At 36.5% G+C, this 19,953-nt stretch overlaps 1 protein-coding gene across 3 annotated transcripts in view; it reads right to left on the bottom strand.

The window, feature by feature from the left end:
* Positions 1-19,953, bottom strand: part of camkk1a (calcium/calmodulin-dependent protein kinase kinase 1, alpha a) — a 101,089-nt gene that overhangs the window by 36,275 nt on the left and 44,861 nt on the right. For all 3 annotated transcript variants that reach the window (XM_046839045.1, XM_046839044.1, XM_046839043.1), the window contains 3 exons: positions 16,574-16,986; positions 10,194-10,241; positions 9,642-9,695 (listed from right to left, as the gene is read on the bottom strand). In XM_046839045.1, coding sequence (XP_046695001.1) covers positions 9,642-9,695; positions 10,194-10,241; positions 16,574-16,897 — 426 coding nt within the window. In that variant the 5' untranslated portion in view covers positions 16,898-16,986. The remainder of the gene's footprint in view (positions 1-9,641; positions 9,696-10,193; positions 10,242-16,573; positions 16,987-19,953) is intronic.

Consider the following 19,953-nt stretch of genomic DNA (forward strand, 5'->3'; position numbering starts at 1 on the left):
AAATGAGATGAAGAACAAAGCGAGAGAGAGAGAGAGAGAGAGAGAGAGAGAGAGAGAGAGAGAGAGAGAGAGGCAGATGAATAACAGACATGTACAAAGAATAGTAAACTGTAGTATGCCTTAAATATTCTCCATTTCAGGACTTACTTTCCTTTCCTTCCTTTTCTTACCCCTGGAGATGAACAAATCCACCAATCGCCACAATTTATGAAAACGGCACCCTGTGACTTTCAAGTGGATGACAATCAAACCAACTTCCTTGAATCTCCATATTACTCAAACAAAAAAGCGTTTATATTCTGTACTCAGGCCAATCCCCCCTCATCCAAATCCAGGCTTAATGGAGCACTCTAGGTTCGCAGTGGATCCGGCTAAGTGATTGGAAGTGATTATGAAAATCCATGAGCAAAAAATGAGAATTCACCAATGAATAATTAAGCGTAGTTTCAGAAAAGTAATCAGAACTTCAAGGTTGTGTTTCCAAGCAGTAGGAGAGAGGGGTAAAAAAATTTACCAGTGAAAAAAACTCCAAAGATTACATAAATGTTGAACAACTCACTTTAGTTTTAGCAACTACAGTCAGGGTTTATACAGCTGCTGTGAAGTGCAAGGTGAATAATTTCAAGGTGGACTTCATCTTTCAGACATTTACATTTAAGTTCTATATATGGCACAATGATGTTGGTTTAAATTGTAGAGGTTCGAGAAAAGTCAGCAGTTAGTATGAGAATTTCTATATTTGAACACCACTGGAGCTGCTATGAGATTCCAAACACAATATGACCAACTGTGAGACAAAATCTGGGATCTGCCTTGTAGTAATTTGGAATATCAATTTGCAAGCCAATTACATTATTTACACAGGATTACATCAGTACACACCAGTACACACTAGTTGTTTTCCCTTTTTTAATGACGACTGATTAATGATCATCAAATCAGTCCAAAACCTTTTTAACAAACACGATTAGGTCCTGATTCTTAACCTATTTAAACAAAACAAGAAACATGGGTAACTCTTTGCTAGTGACCATTTTGCAGCCATCATTATTTTTTAGGTTATATTTGTTTGTTTACTTATTCCCAACAGTTGTAAGGCACACATAATATTTGCAGTCATAACATATGACATGGGATATAAACTGCTGGGAAGATAAAAAATTTATTGTATGGTGTTTTCATGTTTCCTGTGCACATGACCAACTCTTAAATCTTAAATCTTCAATCTAATTTTTACATTCTAGGCAATTAAATTTGAACTGATATCTGGGTGATAATACTGGCAAGTATATTGACTTTCAGTAGTTATTGAAGACTTTATTGAATCTTTGTGCCAAGTGCTAAATGTGGCTCTATCAAAATAACTGGCACTGCAGCACCAGTGGGTGTAGAGTACACAGGAAAAACCTAACTAGACGCAAAATTTGGAAAATATAAAGTGTGTTTCCTTTCTACCAAGAGTTAGACTAATTATAACTAAATATATTCAAAATGAAGCAAATGTTTTCAAATTTTCATACATTTCTAGAAATCCTGTAAAGTAATACACAGATGATTAAAGAACATTTTTATTACATAAGGAGGGGAGGAACGTTATCTGTATTTAGTTACAGTATAATAAAAAAATACAATTATATAAATGTATATATATATATATATATATATATATATATATATATATATATATATATATATATATATATATATATATATATATATATATATAAAGTGAAATGACACAGGGAATAAGTATTAAACACATGAAGATAACAAGGTGCAAAATGGCATAGAAAGCCAGATCACCACCTGAAATCTGTCAGTATTAAGAAAGAAACCCTGCCCCCCTATCAGTATTAATTGATATCAGCTGCTTTAGTCCTAATTGATGGCCTATAAAGGCTTCTCATTACCCAGGAGGCACACAGGAAAGACTTCATGATGGGTAAAAGCAAAGAACTCTCTCAAGATCTTCGTAATCTTATCGTTAAAAAGCATTTTGATGGGAATGGTTATAGGCGCATTTCCAGAATGCTGAATGTTCCTGTGAGCACTGTGGGGGCTATTATCCGGAAATAGAAAGAGCATTAGTTCACCATAAACCGGCCACGATTAGGTGCTCCACGTAAGATCCCTGTCAGAGGAGTCCAAAGAAAAATCAGGAGAGTTTGCCAAGAGCCAAGAACCACTTAGGCAGAACTTCAGGAAGACCTCGCATCAGCAGGTACTGTTGTTTCAAAGAAAACTATAAGCAATGCACTGAACTGCCATGGCATCCATGCACGCTCACCACGCAAGACTCCAGTGCTGAACAAAAAGCATGTTGAGGCTCGGTTAAAGTTTGCGAAAGAGCATTCGGAGAAGCCTGTGGATTATTGGGAGACTATAGTATGGTCAGATGAAAGCAAAATTGAACTTTTTGTCAGTCATTCTACACACCATGTTTGGAGACGAAATGACACTGCCCACCACCCCAAGAACACCATATCAACAGTTAAGTTTGGGGTGGAAGCATCATGGTTTGGGGTGTACAAATTCAGGATACGAATCATTCGAAACGCGCAGCCTACATTTTTAGGGGACATTGGTTCTTCCGTCACGCAACCTGCACGCTTGCACGGCTCCTAAAGTTTAGTTAGCGTCTTGAATTCATTGTGATAGCACCGTCTTAGCGCTGTTTATCACTGTGTCTTTGTTTCATTGATACTACAGCACAGTAGTTATTACTGAACAGTATTGTATACGTATATATTTATTTTATGGTAGTGGAGATTCTCCTTCCTAACAATAATTCTCCTGCTCCGAACAACATCATCATGCCAGCATAAGCTATTCTCAAAGGTAAAGTACCAAGTTAGGATACTGTTTTCCTCTTTTAGATGTTAAGGCACCATTATTAAGTGCTAAATACTAAATAATATTAGTCCATATTGGTAGTATGTTTATTTTTATATGAATATTTGGGTTCGTTCGGAACACATTACCTCACTTTCCATTATTCCTTTATATATATATATATATAAGCCTAACCTAAAGCAGCCTAAGGGGAGATGGGACATGTCTCCCTCTAGGACAAGTCCCCTCTCCCCTTGACTGCTCAGCTGTACACTTCGATCATTCACTTTCAGTAAACTTACCTGAGATCTGACATAGCTGTAACAGATCACTAGTACAATCAAGCGCATAGAACTACAGCAACCCTGTATATGTCGTGTGCACAAAGCTGTAAACATCAGTTCCACACATTTCAACAATGTCTAATTAGCATCTCATTGAAATGAAACAAGCTGATTAAAGAATAACTGCACCTGTGTCTATTCTCCTGTGGTAGAAAGAAGAAGTAGTGCACCGTGTGCACAGGGAACACAACTCGTACAATGACGGCCGCTTTGGAACACATCTCTGTTCATTACCGAGCAATTTGTGGCACCTGTGCGAGAGATTAGGGTTGTCTAATGAATGAATAGGGGGACATTTCAAACACCATGCAGCAAGTCGCTTTGAATTAGAAATAGTTACTTTTAAATAGATGAAAAAACACTCTGCTTTGTTCGTTCATTTCCAATTATGCAGTGCATGAATAGAATAACAACAGAACAGCTTTGAGTCATGTGACTACAGTATGTATGACGGTTTCTAAACAACAGGTTGGATTGGATCTACATTGGAGTAGGTGTGAGATTGCCTCAGATATAGCAAGCCCACCACCTTTGTCTGCATCCTACAAGTATACAGTAGATGGAGTATACAGTTCTCTTCCATTAGAAACCACTAGCTGCTGCTGATGGCGCCACATGAATAGCATTCAATTCCATAAATTCTACATAGTAAAACCCTGGACTCATCTCTCTTGCTCTTGTTTACACTCTCCCCTGATTGGCTTATACATATCTCCTGACCAGCATGCACTTGGTCTACTTTTGTGGCAAAGGTTTGTTTATATTTGGTATATAACATGGAACTATTTGTGGATTACTATGAAAGATCTCCAAGGGCAAATCATAGTATCTCATTATTTCTTCTCTGCTGACTCAATATCCATAAGGCTACATAATACATTATGTAACCATAATATTATGGGAAAAAATGGAGAAATGGCACAAACAGAGGGACTTAGAGGAGTCATTGCCTCAATTTCATAACCTTGATTGAGTCACAAGGTCAGGTGATGTTACACAACTTAGTACTTGAGCACTTGAATAAACAAACCAAAAAAAAGGCTTCATTTAGAATTCATATGGAAATTTTAAGACAATTACAGCTACAAACTGACAGCGATTTCAAATAAATGCCATAATCACAAGCAGCATTCATTGCGATTTATCTCAATATAGTCACAATTTATGTGAAATGAAGCAAGATTTAATTAGTTTTATTTGTATAATAATAAAAGTACAGCTAGACAATTTTGCTCCAATGGCTTAATTTAAATATTTACAAAAAAATCCTTCCAAAAGGCATAGATTATGCATACTGCTGTTTGTTAGCTTTTGAGTTTCCGTACTAAAGCTTGCATTACAAAGTGTTCTTCAATCAAACGCTGGTGAAATAAAAAACCTTTTCTATTTATCCTCTGTCTGTGGAAGGGTTTGTGCTATCATGACAGTTAAATAAGCGGTTCCCCCTTTCCTTTAGTTGTATGTTCTGACTGTGTGCATTTCGCAGAAGAGAATACCCTACCAACTTTGATTAGCTGTCAAGTCATTACGAGTGCATTATACCCTCGGAGGAAAAAATAGCGTCTCGTAATTACTACCTCCGTAGCTCTGTACTTGGTGATTTCAAAAGACAGGCAGTGCATAGAGCGAATCTGCTTAGCAATGGTGCATGAAAATGAATGAATAGCTTGCTAAATTTGGTATAGTAGAGTCAGCTGGTGGTGCGTCGAGGGTCCTTGGGAAAATCTGGTGGGTTCCTTTACTTGCACTGTGTTCCAGCGCTTCTAGCTGTAACATAAATTGGTGTTAGCTAGCATCCGTTCTACCTTGTTTTTGCTGCTGCACTGAACCCTCCACTGTGCAATAGCTTTCCACGCATCGCTGTTTTATTGTACTCTATAAATATATTGTCTCTCTCATGCTCTTGTGTATGTGAATTCTATGGAATCTCACGCTGCACCATGGCTCTGAAGAAAAAAACTAATAATTCGTTGTTAAGATTAAATGACATTAGAAAGTGTGAAATTATTATAAGTACATTTAGAACAGATTTAAAAAAAGTGTGACAATCCTGCGATTAATCGCGATTAAATATTTTAATTCATTGACAGCCTTAGTTTTACCCCTTAAAGGTCGGATGCAGACCCTGGGGATGTTTTAACGTTGTTAAAAAAATATCCTCACTCCCATAAATCAATATATTGATTTATCTTGTTTCAGAAAGGCTGTATGTGAAGAAGTGCCAGTGGCCATGAATACTGATGCATTATCACGCCTGGGAAGACAATAACTCCTTTTGATCGACACCATTTTTCCAAAATGAATCTCCGAGTTAATGCTTAACAATAATGTTAGTGGTGATGGTAGTGATTCTGGTTGTGGTCAATTATAACATGTGGGTGTAAAATCTCCCACCGGTGTTTAACTCAGTTGAGATCTCATGGCCATGAAAGCCAAAGTGTATCATTTACATGATTTTACATGATAATCTACATGATTTTACATAATAATTTGCCCACTCCCTCTTGGATAGTAATATGTTGCAATTGAATAGAGGCAATTTCTACATTTATGTGCAGTGACTTTCTCTCCAAGTGGACAAAATGAGGTAATTTGTGGAAGCAAAAAGTCCCCCCACCTTAATTTCAATTCAAAGGGTAAAGGGGCTTTTCACTTGTCTCATGTACATTACAGGACAGTCAAATTCTTCCTTTGCATATACCAGCGATCAGGGTCAGCCATGATACAGCAGGGTCAGCCATGCAACACTGCCCCTGAAGCACAGAGGGCTAAAAGCCTTGCTCAACAGCCCAAGAGTGGCAGCTTGGCGATACTGGGGCATGACCCCCCCAACTTTCTGTTTAGTAACTCAAAACCATAACCACGAGCTACCACTTTCCCAACTTAGTTTACTTTTGTTTCTATACTGTAGCACAATGTCCAAAAGCAGCATCACATAGTTAAATAGACTGCAAATATAAAGTTTAACTTGATAAATTAGTCCCTATAAGTTTAGCCCTAATAAACAAGCCAGTGATGACAGTGCCAAGAAAAAACTCCCTAAAATTGTATGAGGAAGAACCCCTAAGAGGAACCCGAATCAAAAAGGAACCTCATCCTCCTCTGGCTAAACTAGACAGTATTGAAAAGAACAGAGGTCATCATTATAAGTTACCTTATCACATCAGTGAATTAAAGTTGATTTTGCAATATAACTTAAGTCATGTATCTGTCACCCATTTGTAGCTTGGCAACGACGGGTTAAACTGTTTAACATTTAAGATGTTGCACAGTTGCGTTGCAGTCAGCTTTAGTGACAAAAGGTTTACACAGTATTTACATCAAATTAAATAGGTTCCCTGGTGGTCTAGTGGTTAGGATGCGGCGCTCTCACCGCTGCGGCCCGGGTTTTACATCAAATTAAATATTACATTTACACAGACTTTCTAAATAAACTATTTATACAATATGAATATATATACTCTTACGTCATTTGGCAGACGCGCTTATCCAGAGATACATTTGTCTTATTAATAGAATTGAGCAGTGAATGTTTAAGGGCCTTGATTTTGATGTTTAAGGGCCCCATGCTTGATGAAGCTGGGATTAAACTCATGACCTTCTGATCCAAAGTCAAATGCCTTAACCGCTAAGCTAACACAAGATGTGACAAATTTGACTCAGCCATTCTCTAGAATTAAACTCGATAATATCAACATGCATCCTTTGTATACAATGCATAAGCATGCTGCCAGTAAAGATTTCTTTCACTCATGAGTTCACTCTGTAGCAAAAAGGCAAAAAAAATATAGATAGAATATGATAAATTAAAAAAAACAGAGGTCTTTTCCATCATCCCATGATCCTAATCAGAGAATTCAAGTTTACAAGCTTCTACAATATACAGTAATTAACGATTATACACCATTGTAATAATGATAATGTATTGTATCTGACATCCAACAATAATAATACGGTTTATTGCAATGATTCCACAAACTATTCTTTTATTAAGAAATATTATTATAGGCCTCCATCTAGTGATATTTTTATTAAAATGGCATCATCGTTTATGCTAGCATCCCCTTTTCCGATTATCTTACAAGTGACCACTTTCATGGACAATAAGGGCATGTTGATCCTGGATTCTTCATCGCAACCTCATAGCCATAATTTACACACAACTCAGGCTCCTACACAAAAAATAACCACGTCACGGAGCATCTCATCCTCCCGGATGTTGTCCCTAGCTGCCCACATTGATCGGTAAGGCCTGGCTGCTCAGGAGCAAGACCTCAATCTTGTTATTCCTCCAGCCACACTTTATATTTATAAATCCCAACGTGCACAAACTGCACTGTGAACAACTGTGCTCACTACGCTCCTTCAGGGTTTCCGAACATTTGTCATAATGTGTACCACCCTGGAACACTTGCACAAAGGTGTCACCCAATCATTGCAGTTTTTCATTACGTTTAAACAATTCTATCATTTTTTTTCTCTCTTAATAACACAATCTCTTTTTTCTACCGTCACTCTCTGAAATCTAGCTCAATTATCTGTTCTGTCTCAATTCAAATCTGTCACATTTTATAGGCCACTTCTAGCCTGTGTAGGTGACAAAAGTGAGGCCTAAGCTCATTTCAGATCCAGAGCCTCAGTACGGCCATGTGTGCACACGCACACAAACACAAAACCCGCACACACAAAGCAGGGTGGTGTAAGCCCATTATTCCTCTTATACAATTACTCTTGACAGCAGAAGCTGAGTGCAGTAAATGGACACTCAAGTGTCTGCGCGAACAGTAGAATCCTGAAACACTCTGTCACATTCAGCACACTTGCGTTCTAAACCCAGTCTTCAGCCAAACAATGACAAAGAAGTGGCAAGCAACCTTTACAATAAAATTGTGATTGGAGATTTGTTATAATTAATCGACATTATACAACTGTATTCAATTGACTCACATATTCATCTCTTATATTAAATTCGTGTATACATATATTTTTGATAGTGTATACTTTAGACTTTTAATATACCGTATTTTCCAGACTATAAGCCGCTACTTTTTTCCCACGCTTTGAACTCCGCGGCTTAAACAACGAAGCAGCTAATTTATAGATTTTTACTTGGTTGTTCCTGGTTTCACAAACTTCATGCCAAAAAACTGAGCCCCATAACATTAGACCAATGAAATTGCCGAACGGGTTTAAGGTGAACCAATGAAACTCTTTATATTAAATCAGATGCGCTCCCACTGAATCGGGCCGCACCACATCATAAATATGGATGAGGTTCCTCTGACGTTTGACCTGCTGCTCACTCGGACTGTCTACAGGAAATGCAAATCATTCGTCACGCTGAAAACAACCGGGCATGAAAAAACACTTCACCTGTGTTCTGAGCTGCACGGCATCGGGAGAAAAGCTTCACCGATGGTGATTTTTAAACGCACGACGATGCCAAAAGATAAACTCCCGAGAGAAATAGTTGTGAAAGGAAGGAGGGAGACAGTGAACAATGACTTTCTTGGTAGGCTACTGTTTAGATACAAGCCGTGTAACAGACAGTGTCTTTTGTTAAAGCCTGTGTAAAGTTTATTAGTTTCAATGTAGACACCTGCAGCTTATAGACAGATTATTTAGGTTCAAAATAAAATCTTTGTCAAATTCAGTGGGTGCGGCTTATATATGGGTGCGCTTAATAGTCCGGAAATTACGGTACTTTTATATATATTATCTTTTTTGATTGTTATAATTTTGATTTGATTTTATATTCTATTTCTATGTACATGTGAACATGTTGGACAGTCGTAAGAAGCATTTCACTACTTCATACCCTGTATAAATGTGTATGTACCAAATAAAATTCGAGTTTGATCTGAATTTGAATATAGCTTTCCATCGTTTTCTATTCACATATAAGACGTGGTATAAATAAGAGATAATCCATGACTGGGTGTGAAATACACAATTGTAATGCATGGTATGGGTATGCATGGAGCAACTTACACTTATCTCACTCATACAAATGAGCAGCTATGGGCTTAAGGGACTTGCTTAGAGTCCCAGATATGGCAGCTTGGTGTGGCTGGGATTTTAACTCAGGACCTTCAGATCCAAAGTCCAATGCCCTAATCACTAAACTACCACCTCCGCATCTAACACACAGAACCATGGAGAAGTTAAAGCTAAGACCAGTGTTTGCAGTGCAAAATGGTTCATTTTTACTAGTTAGTATTTTATATACAGGTTATTATATCTAGAATTCGGCCTTCCCCTAGTTACAGAGAACTTACACAGAGATTTCACAGAAGAAATTTGTTTACATTTATAATACATAGATTTTGGGGGATTGTCTCCGGAACTAGCTTTCAGCAGTTCAACAGTTTAAACCAAAAACCTGCCAGTCAATCAGAATGAAGCATTTCAATAAACCCTGTTATAAACACAGTTTAAGATTGGAAATTCCTCTGAAGAACTTACATAATACTTTTCATCATCCTCATTGTAGGCCAGTTTGACCACTCCATAAGAACCCTTGAAAGAAAAGCAAGCAGATAGGAGTCAGCTGAGGAAAGTGAATAATGTCTTCAAATACTTATTAGCCAATTTGTTCAATTATTTGATCTTGAAGTGAATCCAAACAGAATTACATTAGTTATAGAATTACAGAATTACATTAGTACTACTGTCAGGTTTATTGCACTTGGAATTTGGATCAAAATTGAATTCACCTTTTCACTGTAATATCATTTCAGTAGTTTTGCATAAAGCTCATTCTTTCAGTTACATGCGAGTTACATGAGAGCCATTGATGTCGAGAAATGCATTTCACAGCTGTACAGTCTGCTAAGCAAGTTAAGCTAGGTATCAAACTCATCTTATGTTAATGAAAACTGAAATTGTTTTTGGTTTAAAGTTAATAAATCCTGGAGATTATAAAAAACAAATTAAGACAGGGACACTAAAATCCCACTTCATAACTGTACGAAATGTTACCATACTCTTTGGATCAGATAATTGCTTAAAACTTACCTTTCCTATTTCACTCTTCAGTTTGTACTGGTTAAGCTGGATACAGTCCTGAGAGAGAGAGAGAGAGAGAGAGAGAGAGAGAGAGAGAGAGAGAGAGAGAGAGAAAGTTACTAAGTTAAAAAATAATAGCAAATCATTGCATAGCATGAGATTTACACAGAAATATGAAAATGCAAGAGAAACCACAACTTTTATCCAAAATCTGGTAAAATACTAGACATGTGTATATGCAATATAGCACAAGCATCTCTGCAAACAGGGATTGCTGTTACAATGGTTATTATTCAATTATTATTAATCCTGTTATATTTATTGTGCAATCATTTCACAGAGTTAAAAAGTCAGAGCAAGAGAGGAGAAAGAGAAAGAGAAAGCGAGAGAGAGCGAAAGGAGAGAGAGAAAGAGCGTGAGAGAGAAACATCTCAGTGTTCATGTTTTAATTTAGCAGCTAGTAAATAAAGAAATCCTGCAGATCTTCAAATCCACAGGAAGCTCATGGAAGCTCACACTGGCACTGTTTCAGTAACAGGGATTTGTTTATCGTCTGAATATTTGCATTTGCAATGCTGATACATTTCAGATGCCTGCAATATGCAAATAGATCCTCTACAAGCATCCACTATCAGTATCAGGGCTGAGAGATGAAACAGCGTAAGCGGATAAATGCTCAATTCTGTCAGATAATTTGATTTTAAACACTTCTAATGTTTTTGAGTTCCTCCGCACAGATTTCTATGCCTCGGTGCTTTTAAATCAGTCTTAATACTATGAAAAAAAAAGAAACAAAACAGATAAACAGACAAACACACACAATCACACCATCTTTATTCTATAAAGACAAATATGCTTAGCGAGTAGGGGTGCAACAATGCACTGTGACAATCAATACACATTATACACATGATTCAATAACACTGCTTCTACATTGACAAACACAGTGAACTCCAGCTTTGGAGCTCTATTTGGCCAACTTAGGTGCTCATTAAATTTCAATTATTTTATTATTATTATTCTTTTAATAAGAAATATTATTATAGGCCTACGTCTAGTGATCTTTTTATTAAAATGGCATCATTGTTATAATTATATAATATATATAATATATAATATAATAATAATATATAATATATTATTATTATTATTATGATTATTTAATCAGAATGTATGTACTTATTTTTCAGGAAATGGTGAACCTGTACATTGTTTACAATAATAAATCCAGGCAAAACCAAACCTAAAATTAATGCTTTTAAATCAACTTTGATAGTTTTAGACAGATTATGGAAAACACATTGTTTTGCATTGTGTATGATTCAGAAATGAAAAAAGAAAAAAATAATTAATAAAAAATAACATCCAGTCATAATTCTTTATTTAAATTTGGCTCTAATTTAAGAATCAAATAAAAATGAACAGAGGGTAATATTGTGAATATAATTGAATTCTGACTAGTGAGTATCAGTAGATTCAGACGGGAGGATTTAATAGTAAAATGACAAGACAAGATCCCTGTTTTTTCCTATAAAAATGAGTCATGTTATACGTACATGTAATTCTAGCCTAGCCTTGACCTTGCATACATCTGCATTGCACAATGCCGGCCCAAACAAGGTACATAAGCAGTACATGAACACAATATTCCATCCAGAATTTTAAATCAAAGCCAAAATTATATTATAAGAAAATAATTAAATTTTCCTTTTAAAGCCCATGCAGGTTTTTTTTCACAGAGATATCTAAGGAGCAGTTTAATCATGAGTGCTTAGTCAGCTTGTCCTTCAACATGTGGGTACGGAAGAGCGCATCAATTTAACAAATGCATTATTTTATTACTTTAATAAATTGTGAACCGCACACATTACACAGTGATCTTCATCAGCCAGATCTTTGGATTAAATTGTTAACAAAATGAACTGCTGTTTCTTTATAAAAAAATGTGAAGCGCTGGATGCAGTGCTGTTTCATAAGCGGCTAAATAATCAGAACCGTAATGTCCAAATTGAAGTAAATGGGCACAGATTAATGTGATAATTACAACTACTATTCATGCAGCAAGATACTATATAAAATATATATTTTTTTCCTTAAACTCATAGTACTTCCTGTTTGACAGCAAACAAAAAACTTCTTTCATTCCTTTTTTTCTTCTTAAGTCCCGTGTTTTTTTTGTCCCTGCTATTTTAGGTTGACAGGTAAGTGCTTGTGTTTAAAATCGGACTAAGAAAAACATGTAAATGTAAATATTCATATAACTAACACAAGGCTTAAAGCTCTTATACAGTGCATTACTTGGGATTTATACACACAAATGATTGTAAAACATTAAGGTTTACGAATCAATGGTTTTTAAAGCCTGATCGTTTCCTGTGAGACACGACACCTTTCAATGGTGTGTGCAATGCAAACACTTAGTGTGAACTAAACACTCATGCTAATGCCAGAATGTTTATTCAGAATGTTTAGTCTACTGTGGAACACCATCTTTATGTTTATACATGAGGTAGTTTCTGAGGCATTTTATTTGCTATTGATTTCACTAGCAACACTGCATGTTCTGAAACTTTACCTGAGTCATTCATTTTTTAAATAAGACTGTTACTGTAGTAAGGTTTTGTGCGACTCTTTTCCCTGACAGGTTCAGTATTTAAAACATAAATACGCCTAAAAAAATAATAAAATGAAAAAGGGAGAGAGGAAACTACACTGAAAGAAACCTCTTGAGATACTCAGCAGACACTACACAACACTACACTACACCCAAACCCACACACACACACACACACACACACACGCATGGCCTAACACATGAATAAATAATTTATCTTGTGGATTATTAGCTAAAGTTGCAGACACGCAATCATGAAGTTAAGCAGAGAAAAGGTATTTTATATTCACTGCTGAAGAACCAGACGGCCAGACAGAGCTATAACAACGCTAGCACATGCTCAGTGAGACCAGCACTGCAGTAAAGCTACCTCCCCCAACACACACACACACACAGCAATAAAACACTGGCAAAGTCTATCAGCTGCACCAGTCAGAAGTAAAACTGCCCATCCGTCTATTGACTAATTCTTATTCAAGACACGAAAGTGCTGAGCTGGTTACACGCACACACAAACGCGCGCACACACGCGCACACCCCTATCTGTCTTCTCATCTATTTCTCATTATAGCCAAATATAGAAGGGAATAGTTAAAAGGCAAACACACAAACACACACACACACACACACACACACACACACACAAAAATAAAGACATTTTCATGATACATGATGGACAGCACTGAACCAAAATCTAATCTAATTGAAAAGGCGTATCGTTATGTATTTCGTCACAACATTGATATATAATAAACGGTGCTGAAAGGTTTTGTGTGTCGAAATACTTTGAAGAAACCCCCATGCAATTTGAGGTTGGTCATATATACATCAACATGTAAGCATGAATAAAGTCACAGGAATGTCAGATTTGGCATTTGTGGTATTGTGCCTTTATATCCACCCGATGATTGTTTAGCATGGAGGACAATGGAGGAGAGAATATCTTATTTGGAGAACCTTCTTAATAAATTGTAATTGTAGAAGATGTGTACTTGGTCATCTTATCCTTCAAACGGTAAAGACTGAAGAGTCCACTGTACTATTCCTATGTACAAGCTGTTACTATAGAAACTATAACAAATCAGGTCAAGTCGATCATTATTAACCTGTCAGTGTACATGTTCACATCTGGAGCTTCCAGGACTGTTATATAAAATAATGCACACCACCTAAACAACCATACTGTAATTACAGTAGATGTTTCAATGAATTTATTCTAAATTGTACTTTATTTCTGTCTTCATGTTTAATAATAGAAGTTTGTTGACACCTGACCAAGATTCGTATGTGCTTTTTAAACATCCCATTCTGCATTTAGTCCCCATTTGCTGTATAATAATCTCCATTCTTCTGGGAAGATGTTCTACTAGATTTTAAATGTGCTTGTGAAGTTTTGTGCTTATTCAGCAGGTAAAGTCTGGTACTAATGTAGAGACCTGGCGTGCAGTCAGCGTTACAATTCATCCCAAACATGTTCAATAAGGTTAGGGTCAGAGCTCTATAGCAGACCACAAGATCTCCACTGCAAACCATGTAAACCCATGGTACTGCACAACTACACATACATTATATGGACAAAAGTATTGGGACATTTGACTTGTCCAGTTGTATGTGGTTATTTGGCAAACTGTTACCACTAAGTTGGAGGCACACAATTGTATAGGATGTCTTTGGATGTGGTAGCATGAGTGACATGAATTTTTCTATTCTTGAACTGAGACCCCAACCTGTTTCCAGGATATCAATGCTGCTGTACACAAATGTATCTAAATGAACATATGATTTACATGGGTTGGAGTAGAAGATCTTAAATGGTCAGCGATAGAGCTCCAAAATCTAGTGGAAAGTCTTTCCAGAAAAGGGGAAGGTATTATAAAAGCAAATGGGGACTAAATGTGGAATAGGATGTTTGGAAAAAAGCGCATTCAATCTTAATGTTCAGGCGTCCCCAAACCTTGGCAAGGTGGTAGCTCAATTGTTAAGATGTTGGACTTCTGATCAGAAGGTTATGAGTGGGCCCTTGAGCAATGCCCTTTTACACTGAATTACTCAGTTGTATAGGTGGGATAAGTCGCTCTGAATAAGAGAATTTGCTAAATGCCATAAATGTACATGTATATGTAGCCTTAAAAAGGAAGAAGTAAAAAGTCCTAACAATAATATAATTCACAATAATAAGTCTTAATACGCAATAATAATGCAAATTATTTTTTAAAAAGGCCTTAAATAAAAATAGCAGCCATGCTTCCAATTGTGTCTTGTTCTAGAGTAGCTATACTCAACATCTATGGAAGAAAGAAAAAAAAAAAAAAACTGGTCTTTTTCACCTTTCAGCTTCACATACAGCTGAAAAACTGATTTTAAAATCTGTAACAGCGCTTGCTTGTTACTTCTATTCTCACAAATAAGATGTTTTTCGGTAGTTTCTGATGCATGCAAAATTGATGCCGAAGTGGCTCAGGGCTTGTTCCAGCGAACAGATGAGTTCACAAGAAAGACAGATTGGGGTCAGATTAAGCAGATATGAATGCTAGTTGTCAAAACAGACAAATTCAAAACGAGCAGAAAAATCCTGAAATTCATCAAAGAAACTTATGTGAAAATAACCAAAGAATCCATTGCAATTGAGTTTTACAAAAGTATTTCCACTGAGTTTCACATACACTGGGTACTGCACTGACAATTTAACTGCATTCGAAAATAAAATATTAATATGCGAAAAAATGAAAGAAAAGTGTAAATGGGTGTGAAATGTATTTTTAATGTACTGTGTAGCAGTGAATAAAAAATTACAAAGAAACCATTAGTTACTATGGATTCTGAACTTGTGTTGCTTCTTTTTTTTTCTTCTTTTCTTTAGATTTTTTTCCTCAAATAATGAAGTCTTAGGGGAAAACTTGCAAAGAAATCTTTCATACATTGATGTGTCAGTGTTGTTCACTCAGATTTAATGGCCTCCCACGGATGATAAACAGGCTGCTCTGTTAGGTGAAGCTCTTAACAGACAAACTTAACAGCTTTTTAGTTCCAGCTTTCAAAATGATTCACGTTGTTTCTCGAGCTAGATGTAGCCAAAGTGCTGCTTTTGTCTGTTTTTTTCCCCACGTCGGTCTTCTATAAGACGAATTTGAACGCAAATGATACACAGAACAAATCTCAAAGCAACGTTTTCTATTTCACCTAATATGGTGAAAAAAAAAAACAGCAATATATCATTTTTCTATACAGTAATGCCAAAGATATGCAGAGACACTGCTTTTGTATTCTAAAATGACACTTAGAAAATAAACTCTTTATTAAATGATTCGTATAACAGAGACATTTTTGCTCAACCAATTGAACCATTAAACAACACACTGATCACTTTGCAAATAAAAACTCATGTGTAGCAAGAAACATGAGACGTGTGGATTCATGGACACACTCATTGTTGCATGTCCTGAGGACAGCTGAAGAGAGTGAAAGATAGGGACATGGAGAGACAGGCAAACAGATAGAGACACAGAGAGCAAGAGATGAAGACAGAGTGAGAGATGGTGATACAATAGGGTGCTATAGAAAGAGTTTTTGTTCAAAAATAGAAAAATCTGTACATCATTTTTTGTAAAAAAAATGTTTCAAATCTAATTATCTGTTTAATATAAATAAATTAGAGCAATGCAATATGAATATATTCTTATTCTCACATAATTAACTGTCGGACATTTCATTCGAATCTTCATACCTCTCCATGCTAAATGATTAAATGGACCCAGTCTCGGTAGTGGAAACTCACCTGTGAGTCTGAAATGGACACCCGCTTGGACTCGATGGTTGGCCTTCGTGCAGCGCGTGGTGAAATGTGAGAGATGCGCTCGGATGCGCCTCCTGCCGACAGGTACGTCCCTCTCTCCTGAAGTGACATCTTCCTGCCGGAGAGGTGTGGCCGTTGGGGTGGAGCCCTCTTGTGTCCCGCCCCATTTCTCAGCCCGTTGGTGGAGGGGTCTGTTAGTGTGATGGCGGACATCTTGGCTGAAAGTGGGGTTGGGGACGTAGAGGATTCGGAGGAATCGGGGTCCAGCTCTGGCCCTGCGTAGCCAGGGTCGCTGCTCATCGCCATGGAGACAGGGCTATGGGAGGGGCTCAGAGGCAGCAAGGAAAGAGTTTGTGGGAGGGGTTTTATCAAATGCCCGCCCTCCAGTTCAGCACCTACAGTGAAAAAGTGATACAAGTATGCGTAAGTGATAATCCACCAGTTATTTCGGCACAAGAACAAGAATAATAACTTCAAATAATTACAAAGGAAATGCCTCAATGTTGGAAAATATATTTTACAGTCAGAGGAGGAAAAAATAAACCTGAATAAATAGAACAGAAGCAGCGATGAATGGTGACAGAAGTAGACTTAGATGCTAGAACATAACTTTATATCTTTGACATCACAGTACCATAATAAATTATATGTCTAATTAGTCCATTACATATTATAGTCATAAAGGCACATTATTTTGTCATAATAATTAGAAAAATTGCATGCAGTTATGTCGAACTGATCTCACTACTACGACGAGGAAGAGTGAGGAGAGGGTGAGTAGAGAGAGAGAAAACAATCAAGATTTTTTTTACAGTCTGGCAGCAACAATGTGAAAAAAAAATCACTGTAGCATGTAATGAACTAACAAAAATGCTTTTAAAAAAAATTGCACTTTTGCACACAGACTGACACGGCTATTTCACTACCTTTTATTTAGAATACATTCATCACGTATGTACATATCATCCAGTCACCTTTCAGTCTGCACAATCATGTTATATTACATTTGCATAATGGAACAATGGTGTCATTTCTACACAAAATTGTACTGTCATGATATCTAGTGACAGTTTGCTTCATTTATATGAAATTGCCAGAACCTTCACACAGCTTGCATAGGACCTTCACAGTTGGACAGAGGTGTACATTAGAATGAATTATCACTTACAGCCGGGCTAGTATACTGTAGCTACCGAATAAAACAAAAGACTGGCCATAAATAGTCAAATAGACAGGCAGAGGGAGAGAATCAGACAAATAAAACTAAGAAATGTGTATTTCACATGATCGCAGGGCTTTCAAGACTCGTTTTACAGCTTCAGTTTGTTCATTGTATGTTTAGTGATTGTTAATATGTTATGAAATCTGATATTGTGATTTGTGGTGACAGAAGGGTGCAGGTTGGGAAGAGCCTGAAGAGTTGGCGGTACAAATGTACTTAAATACAGTAATAGAGTGAAAATCGTTCCATCACTGTTTATTGCAGATGCCACAAAACATTTTTTGCAAAAAAATTAAGATGGCTTTGCATTTTTTTTGGCAAAAAAAAAATAAAATAATACATAAATAAACAAAAGTAAAAATATATATATATATTTTAGTGATAATAAAACAAACTATTCAATATGGGGTCCTTTTTTTTACCACGTTTTCACACCACGTGAACATTAAACTGGTTTGTAAAAGAAATCTGAAGGAATTGTACTGTGACCTGCTGTAGTCGTTTAACATTTACTGTGCATTAGTTCATTTTTGTGCAAAGGCAATCCCTAAACAGCAAATAACTGCACTCAAGTGCATACTGCAAACAGGAATTTTCAAATGTTTGCCTTTCTCTAAGAGAAAATGCATTAAAAAGAAGTTTCTGAAAATACTCTTCAATAAATCATTTGCATACAATGGGCATATTTTTTACAAACACTTTTCAATTCTGTCATTTTTAAAATAACATCCAAGTCTGAATTTTTTTTATCTATTCAAAAATCATTTTCTACTATATCGTCAGTATGAAATGCTTTGTATTTTGAAGATTTTTTTTTTTTCCACTACACAGGGAACAATGCTGAAATTCTTGTTGGTAATCGCAAACACTGTAGGGAGTTTAGCTTTAAAAAGCCCTGAGGTATTCCCTTTAAATGTATTTTTCTCTCAGTCAACACTTTGCAGTCTTCCTTCCTTCTTTCCACCTCTTCCACTCTGGAGATATCAAAGAGAAAAATCCTAACCCAGTGCTCTTATAAAGATGACATTCCTTGTGCTCAGGAAACAGGCGTAGGTTTGTTGTGTAACTGCTCAGACTCCTGTCACTGAGAATCCTGCCACAGCCAGGCTGAAGCACTTATCCACACTGCTGAGTAATTGGAAAAAAAGTGCCTGAAAGAACCTTTCCTTGTGGGCTGAGATAATTAAGATTAAGTGCTATAGACGAGATGGGGTGCATTTGCCGCTCTGTGTGTGTGTGTGTGTGTGTGTGTGTGTGTGTGTGTGTGTGTGTGTGTCCTCGTCTCAGACACACTGCTGCAATGTTACTGTTTCAGATCTATGTATTCCCTCAAACAAAAACACACAACACATTTTCTCTGTTGCGGCAGGATGTAACTCATTTCCTGCATTTTTCACTTATTGTTTTATGCATTTCCCGTTATTAACAGGTGAAGCGTAATTGCTCGCGATGTAATAGACTGCTAAGGAGCTAACTGACTAAACATAGCAAAGATGTTATATCAGTTTAAGCCAGATTCAATTCAACTGAAATTGAGGCATTTTCAATTTTAAAATATTAAGTTTTGATTTGTAACTATAGATGAACACATGATTTGGAACTTTCTTCATGCTTCTCTACCGTCCAGAACACCTAAATAGCTAGTCAACTCTGCCATTCAAAAACAGCTAGGAAGCTAGTCAACTGCTAGTTTGTTAGCCTATATTTCTCACACTCGCTTCACAAGTCACATGTGTGATTTTAATATCTCATTGATCATTTTTAAGAGCTTTAGTATTATTTATTAACATTATGCTCACTAAGTAGTTATGGGGCTTAACATTTCTGGCTAGCATGTCATCCTGAAATCTGAACTCAACTCAAATACTCAGTAAAATCGAATATTTAGACAACTAAGAAAAGAGAAAGCGAGTCCTCTGGAAACAAATCTGACTTAAACACTAATCTATATAACAAATCTAGGGGTCCACCTTGTCATATCTATTTTAAGCACAATTTTAATCAGACTTAAACTGTTTCCAATATTATTAACAACAAAATTGATATTCATAAAGATCCAGTTAGTTTGGGGGAAAAAAAAATCTGAAAAACCATATTCTGTAAGAGCTCCCAATTAGTTTGAACCTTGATTCATACTGAT

Source organism: Silurus meridionalis, chromosome 25, assembly GCF_014805685.1.
Source record: "Silurus meridionalis isolate SWU-2019-XX chromosome 25, ASM1480568v1, whole genome shotgun sequence".
NCBI classification, from domain to species: Eukaryota; Metazoa; Chordata; class Actinopteri; order Siluriformes; family Siluridae; genus Silurus; species Silurus meridionalis.